This window comes from Mustela lutreola, chromosome 15 (assembly GCF_030435805.1).
Source record: "Mustela lutreola isolate mMusLut2 chromosome 15, mMusLut2.pri, whole genome shotgun sequence".
NCBI lineage: Eukaryota > Metazoa > Chordata > Mammalia > Carnivora > Mustelidae > Mustela > Mustela lutreola.
This window is the reverse complement of record NC_081304.1, coordinates 44,792,028-44,819,706: the sequence shown is the minus strand read 5'-3', so window position 1 is coordinate 44,819,706 and position 27,679 is coordinate 44,792,028. Positions and strand designations below refer to the sequence as shown.

Genomic DNA, 27,679 nt, shown 5'->3' with positions numbered 1-27,679 from the left:
TGGCAGTCAGAAGGGAGGGAGTGGGGGAGGGAAAGGATTCACTTGTCAGTGGCTCAGCAGGTACAGCCAGACTTAAAATGTCCCCAAAGAGTGTCTGCTGAGAGGCAGGGGGTGAGCACGCCGAATTGTCTCTCCAGTAATTGGCACTGAGGAAGCTGCGGGCATCCCGGGGTCTGCTCAGAGCTCGCCTGTCTGGCTGAAGACTAGGGGGCCAGCGTGTCCGGGGCTCCTAGGGCTCTTCCAGCTCCCATCCACCAACCCTCCCCATCTCCGCGGTACTGAGCAAGGCCAGTGCTGGGCTTTCCTTTGGTCTCATCCCTCCCCTGCGCAAAAGAGCCTTTGCTGGTCTGCTGGCACCGTGGATGAGCGATTTGAACCATCCGGTCATGCAGTTTGTAAACAGGCGCATCTTTCTGTGTCTGTGTGCACTAGTGAGTGCGTGTGCGCGTGTGTGGGGGTTTGGTGTCTATGTCCCCTGGCAAGGGTTTCTGGCTGGTACCTGGGGCATCTCTCCTGCAGCTGGGCCCTCCACCTGGTAGCCTCATGCTGGAGGCTTCTCCTCCCTCCCGGGAGGCAGGGTGCTTGCGTGGGCAGCCTGGGGTGGATGATCCAGACAGATCAGTTTCTAGCCATCTCATCCTTCTGCCCGCTATGAATGAAGCAGAGAACAGGTCAAAGGGGAGCCCCTATGTTGGCAGTAGGGATGGGCATGGGTCCCAAACTGCCCCCTGGGACTTCCTGAGTCCCCACCCCCAACTCAGGGAGCTCTGGGGGTCACAATTAGAAAACTCTCTATTTAGGGGCGCCTGGGCAGCTCAGTGGGTTAAAGCCTCTGCCTTAAGCTCAGGTCATGATCCCAGGGCCCTGGGATCAAGCCACGCATCAGGCGCTCTGCTCAGCGGGGAGCCTGCTTCCTCCTCTCTCTGTTTGCTTGTGATCTCTGTCTTTCAAATAAATAAAATCTTAAAAAAAAAAAAAACTTAAAAAAAAAAAAGAAGAAAACTCTCTATTTAGTTCTGTTCCCCCATCTCATAGATGGGGAGTGACAAAGACGGGGGGCGGGGGAGAGTTTAAGGACTCTCTTCATCAGGTCTTGACAGAGGATCTGGCCGTCCTTACAGAGTGTGCTCCCAGGAGGAACATTCAGGACTGGCCAGGACCAGCCACATAATATACAGGGTCCAGTGCAGAATGAGAATATGGGCCCTTGTTCAAAATTATTGAGAATTTCAAGGGGGTGGCTGGGTGGCTCAGTGTTTGGGGGGGGTGGGGCAGAGGCAGAGGGAGAAGCAGACTCCCTGCTGAGCAGGGAGCTCAATGAGGAGCTTGAACCCAGGACCCAGGGTTCATGACCTGAGCTGAAGGCAAATGCTTAAACGACTGAGTTGCCTCGGCACTCTGCCCTTATGTTCTTACATCATCGGAGCATCTTCTGAAGCACCATGTCTGAATTCTATGGGAGTCCTAACTACTAGCAGTGGTAGGAGTTTTATACGTGCTTTCAGGCTTTGAATTTCCACAACAGTCCTATGCAGGAAGTACTATCCCATTTTATAGCTGAGAAACTGAGGCACAGAGATGTAACCATAATTTCAGGTACTAAGTGGTGGAGCTGGGATTTGACACAAGGTGCTCGAACTTTATGAGCTCTCCACCTGCTATCTCTTCTAGGGACTGCTTGGGTTATCCAGCGTTGGGGACCAATCAGATCATGTCTGTACTCCCTGTTCTCCACCCGCTGCCATGAAAGGTTCAGCTCCACAAGTTAATTCATAAGTTTGCCTGTTTGAGACTCAAAAAGCACTTTTGTTAAAAAAAAAAAAAAGAAAGAAAGAAAGAAAAGGAAAAAAAAAGGATTTCTTGGTTCCCAGACAGTCCACAATGAACCCTTGACTCCTGGTAGCTCCCAGGCCCCTTGGGGTCCACATTCCACCTCCACATTCCACCTTCCCACCTAAAGCTGAGGACTTCTAGATTAACTCAAGAGGAAACTGCTTCAGAGCCTCATCGACCCTGTGACATGCCTCTGGGGTACTCAGTTGGAGTTTACCTTGGGGACTGCAGGATCGGGTCCCTCCGGGGACTGGGTCTGGCCCCGGCACAGGGGTCTGGTGGGGGCTGAGTCTGGGGGCTTGTGCTGCATCAGGTCTGAGAGGTTTAAGGGGGAGTCCTTCTACCGAGGGGTAGCTTACAGCCAGGAAGCAGGACAAACAGCCCTTACAGGCCAGGATCTGGATATAGAGACCTCCTGGGCTGTGTTTTTTCTGTCCTGCAGGTCCTTGTTGCTCCCTCTCCCTCACCTGGTATGGCTCAGGATTCTCACTCCTACCTGTGGGTTTATCCTGAGTTGTTTTTTTTTTCTTTTTTTTTTCCCCCTTTAATAAGAGCTCAGTGTTAGAAATGCGATAGAGCGGTGCGTAGGTGGTTCAGTCGTTAAGCTTCTGCCTTCGGCTCAGGTGGTGATCGTAGGGTCGTGGGATCCAGCCACACATCCGGCTCCCTGCTCAGCGGGGACCCTGCTTCTCCCTCTCCTACTCCCCCTGCTTGTGTTCCCTCTCTTGCTGTGTCTCTCCCTCTGTCAAATAAATAGAATCTTAAAAAAAAAAAAAAGAAAAAAGAAATGTGATATAGTATATTGTGGAAATAAGAACAACTGTCCTTCAAAGTTTATAAAATAGGGCACTCCTATAAAATAGAACCCCCATGCCTCCTCGCTCCCACTCTAGGCAACCATTCGAACCCCTAACCATTCTTCTGGTATTCACTTTTGTACCAAAATTCAATTCGGTATCGAATTCAATTTCTTGATTTTTTGGTATTACATAACACAATATAAAATATCATACCATATACATGGTCCCCAACACACATATGCTTCTTACCCTTCTGTATATCCTTATATACTGCCTCTGTGTTCATTCTCCAATCTTGGCCTCTAGCCCAGCCACACAGCCACTACCATCATCCTGGGGTCTCTCTCTGCCCCTCTCCTGTGTTGGATCTCCAGTCTCCAGTCCCCGCTATCCTCTTTCCTGGTTTTCTCCCTTGTCTGGCTGGAGCACATTCTTTAGCTGCCTGAGAAAAAATGTATGGGAGGTCAATTATTTAAAAATCTCACATGCCTGGAAATATCTTCATTCTACCATCACTGAGATTTGGCTGGGGACAAATCTAGATTAGAAAACGTTTCCTATCAGAATTCAGAAGATAATACTTCAAAATCTGCTTTGAGAGGGACGCCTGGGTGGCTCAGTTGGTTGAGCTTCTATCTTCAGTTCAGGTTATGATCCTAGGGTCCTGGGATCGAGTCCCACATTGGGCTCCTTGCTCAGTGGGGAACCTGCTTCTCCCTCTGCCTGCCACTCTCCCCTGCTTGTGCTCTCTCTCTCTCTGATAAATAAATAAATAAATAAAATCTTAAAAAAAAAAAAATCTGGTTTGGGGCACCTGGGTGGCTCACTTGGTTAAGCAGCTGCCTTTGGCTCAGGTCATGATCCCAGGGTCCTGAGATCAAGTCCCACATCGGACTTCCTGCTCCATGGATAGCCTGCTTTTCCCTCTACATCTGCCTGCTGCTCTGCCTACTTGTGCTCTCTATCTCTCTGTCAAATAAATAAATAAAATATTTAAAAAAAATCTGGTTTGAGAATTTCAATGCCATTTAAAATCCCTGATCCTTGGTATGTGACTTGTTGCTTTTTTTCTTTTATCCCTTTAGGATTTTTAATCCTGGGATCCTGAAACTTCATGATAAGAAAGCTTGCTATAGTTCCTTGCTTTATTTTGAAAGATTTCAGAACTATAAAATAATGCAAGTATAACACATAATGAAATACTATGATATAAACATTGTAAAACCATCTATCCATCAATGACGTTAAAACATTACTAACACGTTGAAACCCCTCTGTAGCTGGCCCCCTCTTCTCGAGATGTGCCTTGAGATCTGTTGTTTATCCTTCCTGTGCATTTCTTATTTTTTCACTGCATAAAATATATGTTAATGTATGTCATTTCACCCCGTTTTAGAATCTCTATATAGATGGTGTCATAAAGTATGTATTTTTCTGCCATCTGTTTCTTTGCTCCTGGTTGCTCGCAAGAGTCATCTGAGAGTACCCACTCATTTCCACCAGGATATTTCATTGTTGGACTACACTGGATCACCGGATCACCGCTTATGTATCTATTCTTCTGTTGACACTACGTAGGTCCTTTCCAATTTTTGGTTAATAAAAAGGTACTGCTCTTGACACTCTGTACGCGTCTCCCGGAGCCCACTTCTGTACTGAAATGGTTCCCATTTCTGTCAGCACACTGGAGTCATGTGTGGTTTACAGAATCCTAATGTCAAGGCTGAGCCCCAAATTGATGAAACTAGAATCTTGGAGAGTGGGGGGGGGGGTGGGGATGGTGTCCGGTGTTGATGGGCTTGTAAAATTCAATGGGTATTCATATTAGCCCGTGGTGATGACTACTGGTCCGCCTGGGGGCCACCGGCCCACAGGTGTGGTCCTCTAGCCAGCGGCTTGTTAGACGGACACCCTCAGACCCTGGCCCTGGCCCCGTGAACGAGAGTCTGTTTCGGGAGACCTCAGGTGATGGAGAGATTGTCTTCAACACTTTTCAAACTCCCCCCCTTTTTTTGTGTGTGTGTTTCTTGGTTTGAAATGACTATCAGTTGGAAGTTGGGCCTTCTTCATGGGCCTTACCTTTGGGTCGTCCCATTTTCTTGACTTTTTCCTTGTACGCTCACATCTCTTTTTGTGTTTTACTTCCCGGGAGATTCTTCTCTCATCTCCATCCCTTCTAATGCTTTTTTATTTATTGTAAAAATTTATTTATTTTTTAAGATTTTACTTATTTGAGACAAAGAGAGAGACAGAGAGATCACAAGTAGGCAGAGGGTGGGGTGGGGTGGGGGGAGGAAGCAGGCTCCCTGCTGAGCAGAGAGCCCAATGTGGGGCTCGATCCTAGGACCCCAGGATCATGACCTGAGCTGAAGGCAGACGCCCAACTGACTGAGCCAGCCAGGCTCCCCTCTAATGGATTTTTAAATTCTATTATATTTTTAATTTTCAAGAGCCTTGACATTTCCTTTTTATTTCATTTTAACACTTCTTTTTAAAAAATTACACTCTTGATTTCAGTTCAGGTCAGGATCTCAGGGTTATGAGATCGAGCCCCCGGAATTGGACCCTGGGGTCAGCATGGAGTTGGCTTGAGGATTCTCTTTCCCTTCCCCCCGAGGGGGGACCCTTCCCCCTGGCTAGATCTCTCTCTCTCTAAAATAAATAAATAAATAGATCTTTATTAAAAAAAAAAAAAAAAAAAAAAAAAAGATTCTCCCTCTCCCCTCTGTCCCTCCCCCCACTTGCTTGCTTGCTGTCTCTCTATAACTAACTAACTTTCTTTTCCTCTTTCATGGGTGAGTACCCTCGGAGGATTGTTCCCTGACCCATTTCTCCTGAGTATTGGAATCTCTATTTTTGGTTTGTTGGTTTTGGTCAACTCTTGGCACCTCTGCCTGTTCCAGCTGAGGGCCACACAGCCAAGCTACTAGAAACTGTACATGTAGGCAGGGCTTGCGTACAAGGGGCCTCATGGGGGTGACTGGGCAGAGAAGGGGAAATGCCAACATTAGGATCTGTCAACCTTTTCAGTTCATTCCCCAGTGACAGGCTGAATAACATCTTGCCTTGGGGGCAGGTAGATGGAGAATAAGCCAGCTGTTAGTGGGGAAGGGGCTGGAGAGTCTCTCCATTAACCACTGCCTCATTCCAGTTTTTGGCTGGGCTTGGGGTCCCCAGTCCCAAATCCTTCTAGTGCACCCTTGGCCAGCAGTAAATCCAGCAGTAAACCTGGGTCTTCTAGGGTCTACCAGGGTCAGGAAAGGGCCATGTGGGCTATGAGAAGGGACCTGGGGATCTAACATCTTCCCAACAATACTATTTTCATACCCTTCCTAACTTTCACCTTAGGGACACCTGGCCTCTCCGAGTTCTGAGAATTCGGCAGATTCTGCAAAGCAAATGGGCTTGTTCATGGCTGGCTTTCTCCCTTGGAGATATTTTGGGGAGCTGGGGAAGCTGACAGTGTATCTTCCATCTCCCAAAATTCCCAGACCTCTCCTCTCCTTTATGGCTTTATAATTTATGCCACTTCACTCCTTTAGGTCGTCCTGGTGGAGCTTGGGGGTAAGAAGAAATAAAAATGTGTTCAGTCTTCTCTATTGAACCACAAGTCCCTGTCCATTTTACAAGCATTTTCACATTTGTGCACAGAAGTTCTTACAACTCTGGGGCACCTGGGTGGCTCAGATGTTCAGCATCTGCCTTTAGCTGAGGTTGTGATCCCAGGGCCCTCGGATCGAGTCCCGCATCGGGCTCCCAGCTCAGCGGGGAATCTTTTTCTCCCTCTCCCACTCCCTCTGCTTGTGTTCCCTCTCTCGCTGTGTGTCTCTGTCAAATAAATAAATTAAAGCTTAAAAAAAAGTTCATACAACTCATTTTGATTATTTGTATGTATACTTAAATTTTTTTTCTAAGCAGAAATGGCCTTGTTTTTCCATTCAACATGAGGGTTGTGAGTTCTACCACACAGAGATCGAGCTCATTCTTTTCACTGCAGGCAACATGCTACATTCTTTTCCAACCAGTTCTCTATTGATGCGTCTCAGAAACACAAGTGACTGTGGTCTTTGGGGCCACACACCGGCTCAATGCAAATTCTAATCTTTATTGTTACAGATTTTGAAGCATAACTTGTCACAGAGAAACAGTATGTCTTTTTACCACCTGCCAGCGGCAAGGGCAAAAAAGCTAACGGTGGGGGCCTGAGAGCCCGGAGAGAAGGCCCTTCGAGGAACAGGAGTACGGGGCAGTGGGAGAGTGGCCGGATGGAGAGATGGGGATACCAACACACACACACACACACACTCTCTCTCTCTCTCTCTCTCTCTCAAGCTCTGTCTTCAGGGAAGGGTTTTTCAGAAGCATTTGCTCACCGTCTAAATTATTTTTCATGCCCAACCGAAGCCACTGAAGAGGAGTGAATTTTAAAGGCTTAGGGGAGACTTGTCCCCCAGCTGGGGACGCAGCTGAAGACTGCTCTTCAATGAGGGAATTCACCGTATCCCCCAGAGCCCTTCCTTGGTCCACGAGCTGGAGAGAGGCTGAGCAGAACCTGGGGAGGCTGTCAGAGGAGTCCCCAGAAACCCAAGCAAGGGCCAGCATTCGACAGCAGCACCTGAGCCAATCTTGAGCCAAGGAGGGTGCTGCTTCTGCTCCCAGAGTCCTCGGGAGGCGGAAGGGTGGGCAAGCCTCTCACCCAGCACCCTCTAGGACCCACTGCTCATCTCTAGGGTCCAAGCTCAGTTTTGAAGGGTAATGGGTTCTTCTTCCATTAATAGGAGAAAGCCCAGCCCAGTGCCTGCTGCAGTGCATATGGGAGGGCCCCATAAGGCCGGTCTGCAGGCCCTTCCGGCCCACCCCAAGACAAGACCAAACTTAAAATGAATATGGAGGTAGACTGGGGGAGGGTGCAAGGGAAGGGCAATAAATAAAGGTCAGGGCTGAGTGGGGTGGCTGTCGGGGGGGGGGGGAGGGAGGAGGGCTCCCAGGGAAGAAGGGGGCAGAAAGGCACTGAGTGGGGGTTAGGAGACTCAGCCCCCAAACACTGGTTGGTTGAGTCGGAGGTCACGTCCAACAGGGCTGTCCAGCTGAGGGCTCCAGACTGCTCACCAGACCCTCCCAGCTCGCTTTCTCTCTCGAACTCCTCCACTGCAAAGTCGGCTCCGTGCACCAAACATGTCTCTGCTGGAGCAGGCAGGCGGGCCCTTCGGAGGTCGTCGTGTCAGCAACGGGGAATTGCCCAGGCAGGCCTTTTGCCTTTAGGGGAGAGGAAAAAAAAGGCCACTATAGGGTGAGCAGAGGTTGGATCCCTCCCCAGCGACAGCCTGAACTTTGGGAATGGTGTGGTAATGCAAAACTTCCCCCAGCTTGTTCCGCAAGCCCTGGGGCCCCTTCTATGCCCTGGGACACACAGATAGCCTTACTGGCTATCTGCTGAAGACCTACTTAGGGGACGCACTCCACGAGAATGTTGCATTTCTCCCATCCACCCCCAGCCCCACGAGGAACACAGCATGGTCCCCACATTAGCAATCATGGAACTGGGTGCAGAGAGATCAAATATTAGATTGAGTCATATCGATGCCAACATCTGACTATTTTTGATCTATAAAGAGGCAATTTCATATGGCTGAATCTGATGGTTTGCCCAGGTTCACGTGTCTGTGGGTGGCACGGCTGGGACTAAAACGTGGCTGATTCCAGACTGTCCTCTGCGGGGGGATTTCAGGAGAAGGAGGGGAGAGGGTACACTCCACATACACGGCCCCGGGGCCTCCCTCTCCAGAGACCTGCTCACCTGTAACCTCTCTTAAATGCCCTAGCCTGTAGCTTCTTGGCACCATCGAGGCAGGAGAAAGGGGAGGAGGGAAGACAGGGAGCGGGTGAGAGCTCCCACAAGGCTTCCCGGTGTGTGTGTGGGGGGCTGCTGCCAGCACACACAGCCTGTGGGAGAGTCACTACTGGGCGGGGTGGTGGGGGGTCAGCTGCCAGCTGATGAATGCATGGGCTGCGTGCCCACGGCTCCTGGCCCAGAGGTGCCAAGTCCAGCTGGAGCTTCTTTCTTGAAGGAGACTGGGGGCAGAACCAAGGTCTCTCACACGGCCTGAACCCACTGCATGATGCTCCCAAGTTGCCCGGGTTGGTTCACTGCAGGCAGGAGAGGGGTCTGGCTCACTTCGGATCCCCCCGTGCCCAGCACAACGCTCAATAAACAGAGAATTGCGAACGTCACCTAGCACTGTGGTTTGGGTGGAGGACCATGGGGAAGCAGAAAAGGGAGAGGTGGGTGCGTTAGAAGGAGCAGCCTGGTACTCACCGGGGCTCTTCGGGTCTGGCCAGGGTGAGGTGCCCTGCGGGTCTGCAGAGCTGGTCCCAGTTTCACTGGCCAGACTGCTCTGGCTCCCGGAGAGGGGGCTGGGCCGGCGGGGGGGCCCCATCTTGGGGGACTCCATGCTGCCACCTGCAAGGGACCATGAACTGAGTTGGGGATAATCTCAGCCTGATAAGGAGCTGATCTAAAATCTCAGTTTGGGGGCATCTGGGTGGCTCAGTTGGTTGAGCGTCTGACTCTTGATCTCAGCTCAGGTCTCAATCTCACAGTCATGAGTTCAAGCCCCATGTTGGGCTCCACACTGAGCGCAGTCTGCTTAAAAATAGGTAAAAAAATAAAATCTTCTTGGGGTGCCTGGGTGGCTCAGTGGGATAAAGCCTCTGCCTTTGGCTCAGGTCATGATCCCAGGGTCCTGGGATCGAAGCCCCACATCGGGCTCTCTGCTCAACAGGGAGCCTGCTTCCCTCTCTCTGCCTGCCTCTCTGCCTAGTTGTGATTTCTGTCAAAAAAATAAAAAATAAAAATATGGGCGCCTGGGTGGCTCAGTGGGTTAAGCCGCTGCCTTCGGCTCAGGTTATGATCTCAGAGTCCTGGGATCGAGTCCCGCATCGGGCTCTCTGCTGAGCAGAGAGCCTGCTTCCCTCTCTCTCTCTCTGCCTGCCTCTCCATCTACTTGTGATTTCTCTCTGTCAAATAAATAAATAAAAAATCTTAAAAAAATAAAAATAAAAATAAAAATAAAAATAACCTTAAAAAAAAAAAATAAAATCTTCTCATTTGGAACTGTGCTAGGTGTCTGTGGGATTGTCTGCCCAGAGTCCCTTACCTGCTGCCCCACATGGCTGCCATGTTCTCAGGAGACCCTGCCCTCTGACCAGTACTGGCTGGTCCAGGATATACAAAGGTCACTGCCTAGGCCTTCAGGTGGGTTCAGCAAGGAACAAGTCACCAGCATGAAAACTAGCAATGATGAGTTTTTCCTGCCTTCACCGATTGAGGGGGAAGGGTGTACATATTCACTAACTCAATGGGATTTTTAAAAAAGTTTGTTTGTTTATTTAAGTAGTCTCTACACCAGCATGGGGCTTGAACTTGACCCTGAGATCAGGAGTCACATGTTCTATGGCCTGACCCAGCTGGGTGCTCCCCAGTGTTGGTTTTCGTTATTTTTTTTAGACTCTATTTATTTATTTGAGAGAGAGAGAGAGAGCATGAGCAAGAGAGAGCAAGCACACATGTTGGGAGAGGAGCAGTGGGAGAGCCTGATGCGAAGCATCAGCTGAGCAGAGAGCTGAGCTGAGCAGAGAGCCTGATGCGGGACTCAATCCCCAGACTCTGGGATCATGACCTGAGTGGAGGGAAGGCAGACGCCCAACTGACGAACCCCCCGGGGCCCCCCAGTGGTGTTATTAATTGCTGCCTTTATTAACTAAGTACTCTTCCCTTATGTATAGCTGTTACCTCGTGGCCAAGCAGAGAGCACAGAGGTGAGGCCTGTACTACTCTGTGCTCCATCTCTTCCTACCTACCACACTCCCTTGGTCATAGCTGAGAGCTGGTATGAGGGAGGGTTCAGTGCTCTGTGGGGGGTGGGGGATGCGGGGGCATATAAAATCTGCCCCAGAAACCAAGGCCGGCAGGTGAGTGTCCTTCATACTCTTCTAAGTTAGACTCTTTAGACTGAGAGGGCTCAGAGATTGTCTAGTCCAGAAGCCAGTGTCGTCTCCTGTGTGGTCTCCACCTACTGGTAATGACCACTTGGAACAGTGTGCTGAGGAGGCTTCTGAGGCCATATCAGGCTCTGTGGGAGAGTCCTGAGATCGACCAGTAATGTCTGCTAGGGGCACTGGAGCGGAAGCGGAAGTGTGCATGCCAGGCATCTGCCGGCTCTGATCCAGCCTGAACTGCCATCCCCATCAGGAATTTCCTCCATATTGGCATTGGCAGATCACCCCACCTTGGTCCCAGGACAACACCCTGAGGCATGTCCTTTCAGTTTGGGACAGTTATTATAAAGCTCTCTGCTTATGCATTAAAATCAGCCTCCCTGAAATGTTTATCAAATACCCCAGTTTTCTACCCTCTGGAGTAATTCTAACTGACCTGCTCCTTTTCCCAGGAAGGCCCTCTGTAGGTTTAAAGGAAAGAAAAGTATGCCCCCAGGTCTTCTCTGCACTAGCCTCCAGGCTCCATTAACTCTCTTTCATATGACAAGGTCATAGAGGCCAGCTCAGAGAGGTCAAACTCAGAAAACACTTTAGGGACCACATGCTCTGGGAGACAGAGGCCCAAGAGGTAAAGATATGCATTAATCAGGGCCCCACCGTGATTTCACGGCAGAGCCGAGCTAGACCAAGGCACTTTCTACCTGATGTTCACAGCTCTTATCACTCATGAGACAAAAAAAATCTCACCCTGGGGATGCTCGCTGGGAGCCTAGCGGGGATCCAGGTGTGCAGGCAGGTGTGCTAGATCTGCCATCCTCCCTTCGCCCCTGCCGATCCATCTGGGTCTCCTCTATGTCCCGCTCTGCAGAGAAGCTAATGCTTAGCTCCTGGTCATCCCAGCCCCACGCCCCCCTCCTCCCCTGTCAAGAGCAGTTCTGCAGACACCAGCTGCGTGGCCATGAGCTGAGGAAGCAGCCGTGCCATCGGCACGAGGGGCTTCAGGAACAAGCAGTGTCCTTGTTCTGCTTACCTGCTTCTCCGAAGGGCTTGGCACCTGTGGGCTCCCTGACCCCTGTCAGAAGAAGTCTGTCCTCCAGGCTAGAGGTGCTGAGATCTGAGTCACTGTCACTGTCACTGGAAACCACTGGAAAGAACAGACGCCAGCATGAGAGGTTACCCTTCCTGGTCACTACTAGTAGGCACATCAGGCAGAGGGCCTGGGGCAGGCCTCCCTTCTGCCGGGACAAACTGCCATGGAACCTTGGCTGGTCCTTGTGTTTGGGATACAGAAACAGTGGCCTGGGGAGCGGAATGGCAGGGTCCTCCATTCTGTCAGCCAAAGAGGTGAGTGCTGGTGTGAAGAGGCTGGGCCTCAGGCTTACCTCCCTACAGCTGGCCGTCTCCATAGGTGACCCTGTCCCACTGGCAGACTCAAGATCCTCTTGCTCTGGTAGAAGCCGATTATCCCCTTGGGTTGCAGGCACAACTGCTCTGAGACGTGCACCTGGCCACACTCAGGGTGTAAGGCCATGCCCCTCTACCTTGTGCTGAGGCTGTGTTACAGGTACAAAATATCCGGTCCTCGCCAACCCTTATAGAGCACTCCAGGCACTTGACAGCTGCTAGCTTGCTCAAGCTTCTGGACAACCCCAAACACGGGGCTTGCGGGTGAGGAAGCCAAGGCACTTGCCCAAGGTGCTAAGTGGGAGGGCTGGGGTCACTCTCTGGCAGAATGGCTCTACCCCTCTGATTTTGCTGGGAGAAATGAACTGGGAGCCGGCAGGCCTGGGCACTCGTCCCAGTTCATCCAGGAATGTACAGTGGGGTCTTGTGAACATAAACGGGAGCCGGGCTGGTGGGGCTGGAGTCCCAGGAGAGGGGAGGAGAGGGAGCTCGCCTAGCAAACACCTGCTGTGGTAGAAACCTTCTTTTCTGGACTACATGGCTCCACATTTGGCCAGTGGATCAACAGTGGGAGTCATAATACCGGATATATTCATAGATTAAACATTCTATTTTAATTTTAAGCATAGACATGTATACCCATTCACCCATCTTTTGATGGAGGGATTGGGGGCTGCTTTGAGATGGGGCCCACAGGGTCTTCTGTGTCTAAGCTGTGTCTGTATGGTGGTATCTGTTCTCCCCAGGCACGGGGTCTCTACACTGGAGCACAGCTTAGAGACATTAGCAAAGCGGGATGAGTGCAGGATCCTTCTCTGCTTTTCCATTTCTTTCTCCTGCTTTTTACAGTTGTCCTGCCCACACCTGATTCAATAGCTTTTTTAAGCACGTCGCTTCTCTCAAGACTTTCGGAAGTCCTGGTTTTAATGAAACAACTCTGTCTTTTCCTGGCTCTTTCCAGCAGTTTACGTAACGTTTAATTAGGTGATGTCATCCTCATACCAAGTACCACACAGCACAGAAGGTCTGGGGTCATGGGTAAACCACTCTCACGGGGCACTGACTCGGTGGATGGGGTATGAGTCCATGTGCCTTGCCAGGGAGGGCAACGTGCTGGGTCCAGAAGGAAGGGAAGAGAGGCTGGGCACTCTGCCCCGCACAGTGTCAGCTGCCCAGAGAGCACGACTGCCCAAAAGCTCCGAGCCCCAGAGACCCCTGGAGTGGGGTGGGTGACGAGATCGGAAATCAAGTCAGTCCATGCCCAGGGTGGCTGAGAGGCTTCATGTGACGGGTCAGGCTCCCTGTGGAGCCATGTGCAGGGGAAAGCGCTGAGCCAGCATCAGCATCCTGCAGGAAGGACAGTGGTCAGGCAGGGAAATCCCCTGGGGTACAAGAGCAGCTGCAGGAGGACCCAGGCCATGGAGCTTCTAGGGCCTTCTGGAAAGCCTTTGTGCCTTCAGCAAAGGGAGTCATAGGTCACTGAATCTGGCAACCGGAGGGATGGAGCTGGCCAACCATTCCAGCTCTAGGAGATTCTCTACCCCGTGCGGCCTTGGCAGAGCGTCTGGTACAAAGGTGCTTCGGGAAGCAGTCCTGATGACTGCTTGACTCTTCCATCTCCCCATCCCCACATTCTGCCCGCTTTGCCCACTGAGTGGTTCTCCAACCAGTGGCCTCCTCACCATGGTCGCCTGCTTAGCTCCAAACCTCCGTGTCTCCAGTCCGGACTCCTACATTCGCTTTCCACCGGGGCCCCACCTGTGGGCACCTCTCTTGGCATGGAGGGGAATGCTCCAGCTAACACGAACATCCTAGCCTACCCTTTCATTCTTTAAGATCGTATTTATTTATTAGAAAGAAAGAGACAGAGCATGAGCTGGGGAGCAGCAGAGAGAGAGAAAGACTCCCTGCTGAACAGGGAGCCCAATGCGGGGCTCGATCCCAGGCCCCCGGATCATGACCTAAGCCAAAGGCAGACGCTTAACCACTGAGCCACCCAGGCACCCCCATCCTGCCCAATCTTACTCAGGCTTCTCCACACAACTGGGTTCTTACCAAACTGCCGGTTAGTACCTCCTCCAGCAACTCACTTCCTACTGCTCAGAATTCCCTGCCCGTGCCTCTTCTCCTGGGTACTTTTTGTTTACTGATTTGTTCTTTTAGTAATCTCCACACCCAACTTTGGGCTCGAACTTACAAGGTCAAGAGTCCCATGCTGTACCGACTGAGCCAGCCAGGCGCCTGTCTCCTCCAGGGAGCCTTCCCTCTCACCTGAGACTGGCTGGCTGAATGCTCTAGGTATTCTGCTACAGCCACTGTCTGCTTTCAGTGTGCATGTGTGTGCATACGTCTGTGTGTGTGTGTGTGTGTGTGTGTGTGTGTGTGTGTGTGTGTGCATGTGCTTCCCCAGCAGACTGCTGGGATCCTGGGGGGCAGGGCCAAAGTGCATTGGTGAATGAGGCTGGCGCACTTCTTGCGCACAGCCTGACCCACGTGGGAGGGACAACAGTGATGCTAACGTGACTGTTCCCAGCTTTTCCTTCCTCTAGCTGCTCAAGGATTTTTTTTTCCTTTTCTGCTCTCTTTCCCTCCTGGCCTTCCCCAGAAAAAGAGTTCTGGTTTGGCTTTGAGGGCTTTTGTGATGTAGCCTGGGATTCAGAGGGGCTGGGGGTCCATATGCCCCTTTATAGTATTTGAGAAGTGCAAAGGCCTGATTTATTCTGCAGCTGCTTTGCAGGTTCCAGATGGGGTGTCTTTGATCATGACTCCATCTACAGGACCTCACGGGTGTTGGTTTTGTAAGCATTGACATATTTTTGACTCACTTGGTGACAGATGAGGCATCTGCCCTGGGGGTCCCTGGACACAGGGAGTGGGAGGTGGGCAGGAGGCTGAGAGCAGCTCCCCGGGTCTCCCTTGGGGCAGCTGCAAAGAAATCAGGGAGGTGGTGTCCTCCCAACAGAAGAGGGACTGGCAGCCTGTTAAGCAGAGGGGAGTCCCTGAGGAGAGCTCTGGGGTTGATTTCCAAATGGCTTCCCTGAGTCTCTGCTTATGCATAATGTAGTCATTCTTCCTGACTTGGAATGCTCTGTCTCCCCTATGGTCAATAGGGACAGGGGGGACAGGCAGCTCTCCAGTGTTGAAACAAGGCCGGGGTCCTTTTGCGCTACTGTGTAGGTGACCAAGGGAGCAAAACACCAAGAGCTGGACGCTTAACGACTGAGCCACCCAGGTGTCCCCATCCCGCCCAATCTTACTTAGGCTTCTGGAGAAGGAGACGATGGGAGAAGGTGTCTCGGACTCCGGTTTTGGTGGCAAGATCGTTTATCCTGCTCCTTCACCCTCCTCCCTGGCCTGTCATCTGCACATGCAGTGTGGGGTCACGCAGGTCCCAGAGTGAGCTTAAATTGCAAGAAGACAGTCTCGTGTTACACCAGGGGAGCAGCTTTTGTTGTGAGGGGTGGGTCTTGTCCCAAGCATCCCAAACTTGGAGGCCAGTTCGGGCACCATGTTGCCTAGTCCCATGTGCCCAGGTTGTTCAAGTTCTATAAAAAAATAAGTCCTCCTCAAGCTAGGCAAGTTAGGCGGTTGACTTGTTCTTTGTCTCCTTTTACAGACCCCAAATGGCCATAGCCATGGAAAGGGGAAACAGTTCCAGATGACAGCTGAGCTCACAAAGGTGTCACAGGGCAGGGAACCAGCCAGTCGACAAGACTCATCCCCCTAGGCCATGCCTCCCTGGCTCATTGTGTCTGGAACCCTGAACTGGGGCCAGACCTCAGCTTCGAGGTCTTGGTAGTGCAAACCCAATCCCATTCTAATCCACTGTAATAAACTCTGCTTGAAACAAAGAAACCGAAGGAAGCGAGTAGTGTCCACACCTGGCCTTGGTATTTACTGTCGGTGGGAAAGAAACACACCAAGAAGACACTGCTGAGAATGTACCTGGACAGGACCCAGTGCAAACACTATGTACCCCAACATTCCTCCTGCAGCAGGGGAAGAAGTGTTTCTTCCTCCTCCCCCTCTGACTGTTGCCATAAAACCTAAATCTTGGCTAATCTGCCATTCGATTGCCGATTGCCACCTTTCTCGCCGCATGGCAGCTGTGATCGTAAATTTTCCAGGTCTATTAAAGAAGCTTTTAGGCTCATAAATCTTTTGGCCCTTGCTCTTCCATCCTCAACAAAACACTCGGTGTGTCTGAAGGCTGATTTTTCCCTTCTAATTCCCCCAAGACAGTCTAAGATGGCTTGTTGATGAGTGCTTGTGTTCAGCCCACGCCTGATTTTTCAGATCGAAGATGGGAAAGCACCAGGGACAAGACGGTCCCACTCATCTGCCCAAGGAGGAGGAGGAGTCACAAATGGACTCACCTGGGCTCTGCCAGAGGGCAGGGAGGAAGGAGGGCCTCCCCCACCCCAGCGGCCCTAGACCCAGGGCCCTCTGCTGGGGGAGCTGGCATCCCTGAGATTTTCCCATCATGCCCCAGAAGGGCTGCCCCACTCTGCTCAGCTCTCATCCTTAGCAGTGGCTAGCTTCTCTGGGGACAGGCCAGCTTTTTCTTTTTCCCTGGCTCACTCTTGGATGGATTTGCAATTTGACTGTCACCATGGAAACTCAGAGTTTTGGTACATGAAGGTGGGGGGAAGTTTTCCCTTTTGGAAAGTCTTTCCTGACTGCCTCAAAGGACACGTGGAGCAGCTGCTGTCCTGTGAAGACACCTTGCCTGGGATGGTCCAGGCGACAGGCAGGATGCTGGCCACTTGACCTCCAAATACTGCACTGGGATTCGGGGGGGACATAGTTCCTGGCTCTTCTCGGCTACCCCCTCTTTTTGTGGCCCTGGGCATTTCTCAGGGCTTTATCACACACAAAGAGACCAACCTGGACAGCTCTTCAGTCTGAGCCCTAGGATTCAACCTCAGGTCGGCTGTGTTTCTTTGGTGGAGGGCCCCCAGGGTCCCTCTCTGGCTGAGAGGTGGGGAGATGTGACTTCTGGGCCACAACATCCGCCTGCTGGCACAGCAACAGCCCGTGAGCCTGGGAGGCACTAGCGAGCTGCTGCTGTTCCACTTGGAGGCTTCCAAAGCCCCCAGAAATGATGGGAATTAGAGAGGAAGAGAGATATTTTCAGCAAACATTCTGCCAAGGCAAAGCAGATGGTGGAAAATTTTGCATACTAAAACCAAAATAATTTTTTTTAATGTAAAGGGAAGATGAGAAGGCCCCGGGGAATGCATAGACGTCCCCAATTAGCCTTACCCTGCCTACCAGGCTGCAGAGGGCAGCACTGGAACTATCCCCACCGGGACAGGAGAGAAGAAGCTGTATCTCCCACAAAGAGGGCGGGGCCTGCAGCCTGAAATCCCACTGAGGGGCCTCCCAAGTCTGGGGCTCTGTCTGGTGGTCGCAGTGGGGAGGTATGGGGTGGTGAAGGGGCACTGGTACTGCTGGGTCCTTTTGTGGCTTTCTTGTGAGCATTCACATGGTAACACAGGCGGCATCTGGCACATGGGAGGGGCCTTTTGCTTGAGGGACTCTTCCGGAACTCAACTTCCACACCACCTGCTGCAGGACTGGCCTTACTGTGTTTGGTGCCAGAACCAACCTCACAGGGGTGGACTCACCTTCTCTGGGGGAGGGGGACATGGATTCCTAGGTTGTGCCAGAGAGGAGATGTTTCAGAGGTCATTTGCAGGCTGGGCTAGGATTTCCTTCTGAGACCTCTGCTCTTTCCTCCCCTCCCAGCGGGCAGGGCACTCCCCAGTCTGCCCTTGCCCTCCGTGCTCTGCTCCCTCAGGAGGCCTCCCCTCAAGGCGAGCCACCTCCTCTGCTGTCTTCCCAATGCAGGCTTTCTGGGTTTCTCTCCAGAGAAACTGTCAGAGGCAGGCACTGTGATGTGAGTGACAGACTTCTAGCTCCCTCCCCACTTCCAGGCTTGAGTCCTGGCCCTGCCTTGGACACTCCTGGGCAAAGACCTTCATCTCCCTGAGCTTCAATCTTCTCCTCTGTGAAACAGAGACAAGAGCAACCCCGAGGAAATAAGATCCAGTAGGACAAAAGGCACTGCAAGTTCAACAAGCTATGCAGGCCTGTAAATATTTTTAAAAATTCAATTCCAGTTCATCCCCCCAGAAGCCCAGCTAAATTGTGCCTCTATTGAAAAGTGTCTTCGGCCCTGGGGGAAGGGGAAATGGGAGACAGGCCCTTCCTCACTCTCCCCATGACTGCTGGGGCAGCTCTCCAGGCCCCTCAGACACTGCCCGGCATTGCATTTCTTTTCCTATGAATGACTGTCTTGATTCCCCCAACTGTACCAGGAACCGCTTGAGGTCAGGGCCCCGTCTCAAAATCCGCATCTGCCTCCTTTCCTCGGCCCCCAGCACTGAGCTTTGGGTCAAGCAGACACACAGGAAATACCGGCCCGCTTCCTGGAAAAACCTCCCCAGGAGAGGATGCAGCAGTGAATAGAGACAGTAGGACTGGATGGTGGTCAGCAAGGTGGTGACGAGCCAGCTCCGGTTCCAGAAGGGGTGGACCCAGCAGGCGCCTCCTCACAGCCTCCTCCCTCTTGAAGGACACTCAGGTGGGCCAAGCCAGGCTGCTGGTGGCCTCAGCCTGAGCCAAGGACAGACAGATTGGGGGGGAGCGGTCAGAGGCTGGTTGTCGCAAACATGGGGTGGGTAGGCCCTGGGCAGGAGATGATGGGGGGGCGGGCCTGAGGCACTGTTCACACACAGTCTGCTCTTCTTTCAAATCCAAGTCCAGGGGCACCTGGGTGGCTCAGTGGGCTAAAGCCTCTGCCTTTGGCTCGGATCATGATCTCAGGGTCCTGGGATCGAGCCCCATATAAGGCTCTCTGCTCAGGAGGGAGCCTGCTTCCTCCTCTCTCTCTGCCTGCCTCTCCGCCTACTTGTGATCTCTGCCTGTCAAATAAATAAATAAAATATTAAAAAAAAAAAAGAACAAAAAACCCCCATCAAATCCAAGTCCGGGGGAACCTGTCCTCATAGGGATGGATCCTGGGAAGCCAGAGAGGGACAGAGCCCACCTCCCTCTCTCCCAGACCCCAGAGTCAGGAGATCTGTGACCTTTGCTTGCCAGCTCCCTGACTGCCCTAAGCTTCGTTTCCTCATCTGTGAGGTGGAAATATCACAGGATAACCTCAGAGAGCGGGGTGAGCATATGGCACTCAGGGAGGCCTTCTTCCTTGGTCTCCCGTCTGGGGTGCCACCAGGGACATCAGTAGCGACAGCACAGACGAAGCTGGGAACTGAGAGTTGGGGAGTGGAGAGTTTCCTGTGCTTGCTTGTTCCTTCATCATTGATTTTAATTAACTCCTTTCTTTGGGCTCACAGACAGACCGGAGGCGCTGGATAATGAAGACGAATCCTCAAATCAATAGTGATGTGGTCGCCAGCATTGAAATCTTGTGGTCCTGCCCTTGGTGGAGGAGCCCCAGATAGAATGGGAGGGGGAGGATGGAAGATAAGAACAGCTTCCTCCAGAGTGAACGTGATACTCTCTGCGGAGGCAGAGTGTTCAAGAAGAAGGGAAGTCAGGGAAGGCTTCTTGGAAGAGGTGGAATTTAAAACCAGGCAGAGTTTAGACACAAACGCTGGGACAGAAATGCTGGGGCTAGGCTGTGTCTGGCATCCCTGACAGAGAACAGGAAAGGCAACGGCCAGGCGGTGGGCTTCTTTGGGGCCTGGACAGCCCCGCTGGCTCAACAGAAAGGCTTCAGGCTCAGGCACCTAGGAGTGAGGTCTGGCTTTGGGTGTGCTCTGCACTATTTCTCTCTGGTGGCTTATTGCTGCTGATTTATAGCACAGATGAAACAAAGTGAATGAATATCTCCTGCCTTTGCTGGGATCCAAAATGTGCCTTGCTTCTCTCCTTACCACAGCTCTCTCTCCTTCTGTCTCTATGGGTCTCTGGGCTTTTGTCTTTTGTCTCTTTGGGCCTCCTTTTTTGCTGATGTTTTTTAAAAAATCTCTCTCTGCCTTTGCTTCTCTTATCTTTCTTTCCTGACTTATATGTCTTGTGTGTCTTTGTGTTCTGGGTCTTCCTGGGTTTTTCCCTTGGTTCCTCTGTTTGTGGTCAGGTTCTCACTCTACAGTCTCGTCTCTCAGCGTCTCTGCCCGTCTGTCGTTGGGTCTCTGTCTCTTTCTTTCCCCAGGCCTCTCTGTCCCATTCCCTCACGGTCCAGCCTTCTTGGCTTTTGGGTTCATCCCTCCAGTTCCCCTACCTGAGCAGAGGCTCAGGGCCATGGGGTCTGTGCTCAGAGCCTGAGTGTGGGGGATGGGCTGCCAGGACTACCTGAACCCCAGGTGGACCCAGAAGCAAGTGAGGCAGGAGAGGCCCGGCCCCCGGTCCTGTATGGAAATCTGGGTAGATGGACTCTCCTATCCCTGCTGCGGCTCCTGGGCCAGCAGTGGGGAATCAGCTCAGCCTATGTGCCAGGCCAGCCTTCACCTATGATGGCACAGCTTTCTCCTTGGGCTTTACTGGTGTCGGATAGGGCAGGTGGGCCTGGGTTTATTCACATCACCTAGGTTCCTAGAGGCTGAGAAATCTAGAGTGGGCAGAGTTGAATTGTAGGTTTCTGCGGTGACACAGGTGAGTGGCTGGAGAGGGTGTGCTTCATGGCACAGGGTGGAGCCCCGCCCAGGCCCCCCAAGTGGAAGTTCAGCACACATCCATTAACAGAAGCCAGAGGCTGACTGTGGGGGCTGCTTCCCCAGGGTTGGCTCAGATGGGGTGGGAGTGGGGACAAGGAAGCCCAAGACCTTGCCTTGGAGTTGGAATCATCCAATTAACTGAGGCGGACACTGGGCTTGGACAAATGAGAATGGACAGCCATGCCCCTGACCTCTGTGGTATGGCTAAGGAGGACCTTCTGCTCTTGGGAAGTCAATCCCCAAGCGAAGGAGGATGCCCAGGACAGGCAGGGGGTGCTGCTGGGGTAGGGGTGGGGCGCAGCAGTGGGAGCCCATAGTTCACTGAAGTTTCAGGCTTCTGTTCTTGGGAAGCCCCCCCCGCCCCGCATTCACACCCACTGGCATCGGGCTAGCGTTTGGCTTCACCAAGGGCTCTGAAGGTCAGGACAAATTAGTATGCATGGGATTCTCTTTGAAAACAGCCACAAAAAAAGGTAGCCGGGCCTCTACTTCCCTGAGATTTGGGGAAAGGGCAGAGTTTCCTAAATGCGGAGGGCATCTTTCTGTCCACACTGAGATTATCTGACCTCTCGGTGCCCTACTGTAACATGGGACCACAGTAGGACATGGCTCACTCTGCCCCAGCTGTCAGGAGATTCCACGAAACAAGGAATGCCCCCCGCCTGGCATAGGCTACGGTGAGAAACCATGCAAGCAAGCCTTGGCAGCGACCATCCTTGCTGGTTTTATCTGGCTGCTCAGCACCGAAGCCTGAGGCCGGCCTCTTTCACCTGCACAGACCTTCAGGCAAACAGTCCCCGGGCCCTCAGAGCGTGCAGGAATGGCAGCCACATGGGAAGACTGCCAGCTGAGCGCCAACCCCCTGGTCTTCCCTGCCTGTGGAGAAGGAAGGCATCTAGCTCCCCAAATGGCTGGGGGAGCTCCACACAGCACGATGACCCTTTCTCATTTATTGGTCTTCTGGAGCCAGACAGCTGACCTACACTATGCAGACCGGAGTCAGGCATTTATGGGTTGCAGTGAGGGACGCCTGACGCCCTCTCAGACACTCAGAAGACAGTGTCTCCAGCCTCTTCTCTAAAGCTCCCGGGATCCTGCGCGCCTGTGCACCTGCGCGTGTGTGCTTGTGTGTGCGTGCACAGGGAGGGCAGGGCCAGTGCTGAGATGGGGCTGGTCTCTGCGGGAGGGGCAGCCTCAGCGTAAGATCTGTGAGCTCCTTCACCACCTGCCAGAAATTTCTCCAGAAAGTTTCCTTCCCTTGGATTTGGAACAGTAAGATACCAAAGCTGGAAGACAACAGAGTGTCCCGGCCCCCTCATCTCCATCCTACTCCTGGGGCAACCCGAGCCCAGAGAGGAAGGAAGACTTCCAAAAACTAATTTCCCTAGCCTGGGGCCAGGATTGGGGGTGGGGAGGCACAGATGTGAGGCTGTCAAGCTCTGCTTTCCACAGGTCAGCTGGCAGTGTCAGTGGGTGAGGTGGGCTGGGCATGATATTTATTTTGATATATTTATCATATTTCTGGATATGAGTATTTATTTCCGCAGAGCAGTGTGCCCACTTTTGTTGCAACAGATGTTCCCGTTGGTCTAATTCCTAGGCTCTCTCTTTTCAATAGGGATGTGGAAACAAGAACTATTTCAGTTTCTTCTTAATAACGCTGGAAGGGTGGTAATCAGAGTGGCAAGAGACAACAAGGAGGGGTGGGGACTTCGGCCAACCCAAGAAAGCATGCCCAGTGTGAAGAGGGAAGCTGCCTCAGCTGGTCCAATTTGTCCAGGGAAGGGGCAGTCAGCAGACTTTCTGATGTTTAAAACAGCCAGAATTCCATATCTTTTCAAATAATAAGAACTCTTCGCATTTAAAAAAGTTATCAGTGAACTTAAACCAGTGAGCCAGATCGAGTTGCAACCTCAAACACAGGCAAATGTCCAACCCTCAGAGGACAGATGGCATCCCACTTCCCAACATGGAAGCCCTCCTGCTCTGCCATCCTCTGCCTCCTTCTTCAAGCCTCAGCCAGCCTGGCCCCCTGCAAGGAACACACCCTCCCAGCTGCTCCGAAGGCTGCAGGGAGTTCATGGGCCATGTTGGAGCCAACGTGACAGAAATGGCAAGTCCAGAGTCTGGCTGGGGACATATTTGGGGGGGGGGGGTTGGTGAGTCGGGAGTGGGAGAGGGCAGCTGAGCGCTCCAAGGAGCTTCCAAAATGCTAATTTCTTAGGAACAGAGAAAGAAGGAAGGTGGCATAGCAACAGCTGGCTCTGGGCAGTGAGCAATCCTGTATGAAAATAAAACATTTTACAATCCACAACCGTGGCTCATTAAGAATGAATGGATCTACTGGTATAAATAGCACGCTGCGTTAAGAAGTCAGGAAACAGCATATGGGTTTGATGGAAAAACGGCTGCCACCGAACTGCTGATTAGTTCTGTTGGCTGCAGCTCTGCACTAACGAGACAGAGGTCTGTGGTTCCAAGCTTTTGTGGGCCATGTGGATTTCTCCATCTTGGGCCATAGCATGTATTCCCATCTCCCCAGCCCTGATCCCAGTATGGAGGCAAACTCTGGACACATAGTAACAACTCTGTACTGAATTTACCTCAATTTCTAAAGCACACTATCCTCCCTATAATAGCCAGCCTCTGCTTGAATGCTCCCAGTGACAGGGAACTCACTACTATGTCAGACCCAAAACATCTAATTCTGTGGCTACTGAGTAAGAGATACAAATTTCCCCCTGTGCTGTCCCAGCCCTGCTTTAAGGGAAAGCAGCCCTTAGTAGCCATGCCATCTGAAGGGATACAGGCTAGATGTGAAAAGGACAGCCTGAGTAGGAATGAGTTGGGCCAACCACCTCCTCCCTGAGTGCAGATGTGGGGTCGTAAGTGCAGCCAGAGGAAGGGCACGCCAGATGCAGGGGTCTCACAAGCCTTGTCTCCTCTGTTTCCGGAAGACCTTTACCAGAAGCCTCGCAGCAACCCCTGTACTTGAGCTGGCCTTGGTGGTCTCCATTCCTTGCAACCAAAAATCCTCCTGCCAAAACTGAAAGGGGACAGCCACTGTGCGTGGTGATTTGGGCAACGGTTTACTCTATGCTGAACCCAGAGGGGAGAGGAATGGCCTGTGATTCAGAAGCCTCTTGGCTGCAAGTGTGTAGGACAGCCTCCCCCTCCTCGTCTATCCTGAAGCTGCCCCACGGGCTGTCTGAGCATCTGATGAGATAATGACCATGAGTTGCAGAGCTCTGGCTGCTGCCAATGTGGCGCCCAGTGTACTGGACATGGTGGTGTTGGGGGTGGAGGTGGGTTAGCCGGGGGTCATTCAGCAAGGCTGGCCCAGGGTAAACATTTGTAGCCTGACCTGAACCAGACCGCTCAACCCAAACAATCCTGACACTTGCTTTCCCTGGACTGCAAACGGAACCACAGCTGAAAATTTTTTAAAAAGTGTTTAAAATTTAGTGAACCAAGGAAGCGATAATGAAACCCCTCTATTTTTCTCAAAACGATCCAACTGGAACAAATCCAAAACCTTGAAGTACTTTTTTGAAACAGACCTTGAATCACCCAGTGTGTAAATCTGTTCAAATCCTTCCAGGAAGCCCTTGCTCTGCTCACGGGGCTGCCAGAGGGCAGGACATGGGAGGGCCCTGCAGAGGGACAGGGACACAGGCTCAGCAGAGATGGGAAAGTGCACTTGCCCCACCACTATGGGAACTCTAGAGACCTTCCTGTGCCGCAGCCAGGGACCTTCTGGCCTACCGTGGCTTCTGTGCTCTCTCTGAGGAGAAGTGGGAGGAAATGGGTATCTGTACACTTGGGTAGGGCTTTATGGGTCTGTGGTGGAAGACAAAATGAAAAGACAAAAAGCCAGGCCACAGAGCAGTGATGAGGGCTTTAGTCCTCTCCCACCTGGCCAGCCCCAGGCTCCAGGTAAAGGCCAATACGGCAAAGCCTTACCAAGCTCAGGTGGGTCTCCAAGGGATCCCAGCTCTCTGGTTCCCATCTGAGAAAAGCAGACACATCCTAGAATGCCCTTCGAACAGTGTATGTACTCAAGACTCAGGGCTTCAGGCCCCCATTTCCGGAGCTCAGCCACAGCTGGGCCAGTTGGGGCAGACCAACCATCGAGTAGATAGGGCAATGTTGCCCAATGTTGCCTCCAGTCAGAGCACTGGGGGCTGAAGAAAAGAAGGCCCATCATGTTAAGGATCCTTGTCACTGGAGGGAGAAAAGCACAAAACCCTGAGAATAATTTTCAGATGTAATGACTTCACTCAGATAAATTCCGCTCTCTCTCTAGCTCTTGTAGGGAATTAGGCTCATCTAGTATCCAAGACAAGCCCTCCTCCCCACTGCCTGCTTCTATCATAATGCAAGGCTGCAGAAGTTAAAGGCTTGATTTTTCAGCCTCCCCTTTTAACTTTCTTCCATTCTTTATAGTGATGGCTGGAGCTGCTGCAACCATCTTGTGATCATGAGGGAAAGAGCAAGAATTATAAAGACACCTGTCCTGACATCAATGAGCTGCTGAACCACAGCTTCAGGTGCCTTCCCTAAACTTTCTAGCATATGACAAAACAGATAATCTGTTATTACCCAGATATGCCAGGTTAATATGGTATTGGCCACCCCTACGGCCAGCAAATATCTTTGTGTATAGCCCACGGGTGAGAATCCAGCTCAAAGGAAAGAAGTCTGCTAAAGAGGTGGGCCAAGCTCTAAAGGGATTAAGACCCAAGAACCCATAGTACTGGCTCCACTTTTTACACCTTTTTTTCACAGGGGAGCAAAGAGACCAGGAGTATGCAAACTGGCATTAGTCATTATTGCCATGAACTGGGAGCAATGATCCACCACTGAAAAGCAGTGTGGAGCACACACTCCATTTAGATCTACCAAGTGCAGGGCACCTGGGTGGCTCAATGGGTTAAGCTACTGCCTTTAGCTCAGGTCATGATCCCAGGGTCCTGGGATCGAGCCCTGTGTCGGGATTCCCCAGTCATCAGGAGCAGCTTCTCTCTCTCCACCCTGCTGTGCTCTCTGTGTCACTCTGTCTCAGTCTCAAATAAATAAAAACATTAAAAAAAAAAAAAGATTAGATTGTTTAGGTGGGAAGGTGGACCTCTCTCAGAGACACATAGGTCAGACCCAAGGCCACTCAGGTCACTCTGTTCCTTCCTCCATCCTGGGGAAAGAATGAATGACCTGCTATAAGCAAGCTTACAGAAGTCTCGCCTGGTGGTCTGCAGGCAAATCCTTGTCCCAAATCAACACCCAGGGTACAGAAAAGGGTGAGAGAAGTAAACTCAGGTAGTCAGCCAACCTGTTCTGCACGTGCAGGAGCGTCACCAGCTCTCTTTGAGATAACACAGCAGAAAAAAATATCTTGGATCTTTTCTAATATATTGTGTTATTTTTTTTTAAGATTTTATTTATTTGAACGAGAGAGAGAGATCACAGGCAGGCAGAGAGGCAGGAAGAGAGGTGGGGGGAGCAGGCTCCCGGCTGAGCAGAGAGCCTGATGCTCAGATCATGACCTGAGCTGAAGGTAGAGGCTTAACCCACTGAGCCACCCAGGTGCCCTCTTTGTGTTATTTTTAACTTTTTTTTTGAGAGAGGGGTGGGAGGGGCAGAGGGAAAGAGAATCTTAAGCAGATTCCATGCCCAGCAAAGAGCCTAACATGGGGCTCAATCTCACGGCCCTGAGCTCATGACCTGAGTCGAAATCAAGAGCTGAACGCCCAGCCAACTGCACCACCCAGGCGCTCCTAACATTTAGATCTTTAATCTTTCTGTGGCATGTTTCTGAATACATACGGAACGGGTGGAAATCTAATTATGCTAATTCTGGTTGTTACATAAACCTGTTATTTTCCCACTGAATTGAAAAACTACCTATGTTCAGCTTCCATACATCCTTAGGTCTATTATTTCCCTATTCTGTTCTACTTACCTATTTATCCTATAAATAAATATTCTATTTATTCTGATGCCAATACTTTACTATTTCTATTGATTATAGTAATTTTATAGTAAGCCTTAAAAGTAAGCAGCTCCTTCTACTATCTTGCCATTCTTAAAAAAAGAAACAAAATATTTTGGGGGTGCCTAGGTGGCTCAGTGGGCTAAAGCCTCTGTCTTCAGCTCAGGTCATGGTCCCAGGGTCCTGGGATTGAGCCCCGCATCGGGCTCTCTGCTCAGCGGGGAGCCTGCTCCCCCCCTCTCTCTGCTTGCCTCTCTGCCTACTTGTGATCTCTGTCTGTCAAGTAAATAAAATCTTTTTTAAAAACCCCAAAACACTATGTTAAAATGAAATATAACTCATATGCCTTCAAATTCACCCTCTGGAAGTGTACGATTCCATGGTTTTTAGTATATTCATTAAATTGTGCAACCATCACCACTATTCAGTTCCAGAATATCTTTTTTTTTTTTTTTTTCAGTATATCTTTATCACATGTTCTCTGTACCCATTAGCAATCCTTCCCCCTTCCCCCCAGCTCCCTGGTCCTGGCAATCATGAATCTACATTCTGTTTCCATGGATTTGCCTGTTCTTTTTTTTTTTTTTTTTTTTTTTAAGATTTTATTTATTTATTTGAGAGGGAGAAAGTGAGCAAGAGAGCACAAGCAGGGGGAGTGGGAGACGGAGAAGCAAGACACCCCACTGAACAGGGAGCCCATCTTGGGACTCGATCCCAGGACCCTGGGATCATGACCTGACCCGAAGGCAGACATTTAACTGACTGAGCCACCCAGGTGCCCCATGGATTTGCCTGTTCTGAACATTTTATAATCAGAGTGATACAACTGTTATGACCTTTGTCTCTGGCATCTTTCACTTAGCAGAGAGTGTGCACAGTTCATCCATGGCATAGCCAATGTCAGCAGCTCACTCCTTTTTTAAGGTTGAATAATATTCCACTGTATGATTAAGCCATGTTTCATTTATCCA

General features: G+C 51.3%; 1 protein-coding gene across 6 annotated transcripts in view; it reads right to left on the bottom strand.

Moving 5' to 3' along the window:
- Nucleotides 1–6,718: 6,718 nt before the first annotated feature.
- The window catches only part of RPH3AL (rabphilin 3A like (without C2 domains)), a 130,514-nt gene continuing 109,553 nt past the window's right edge, over nucleotides 6,719–27,679 (bottom strand). For 4 of the 6 annotated variants that reach the window (XR_009347929.1, XR_009347928.1, XR_009347931.1 and 1 more), the window contains 4 exons: nucleotides 11,662–11,775; nucleotides 11,379–11,493; nucleotides 8,950–9,093; nucleotides 6,719–7,889 (listed from right to left, as the gene is read on the bottom strand). Coding sequence is in view for 1 of the 6 variants with exons in the window: in XM_059148390.1 (XP_059004373.1) it covers nucleotides 7,855–7,889; nucleotides 8,950–9,093; nucleotides 11,662–11,775 (293 nt within the window). In the remaining 5 variants the exon portion in view is untranslated. The remainder of the gene's footprint in view (nucleotides 7,890–8,949; nucleotides 9,094–11,378; nucleotides 11,494–11,661; nucleotides 11,776–27,679) is intronic. The other 2 variants (XR_009347930.1, XM_059148390.1) reach the window with 2 other exon arrangements.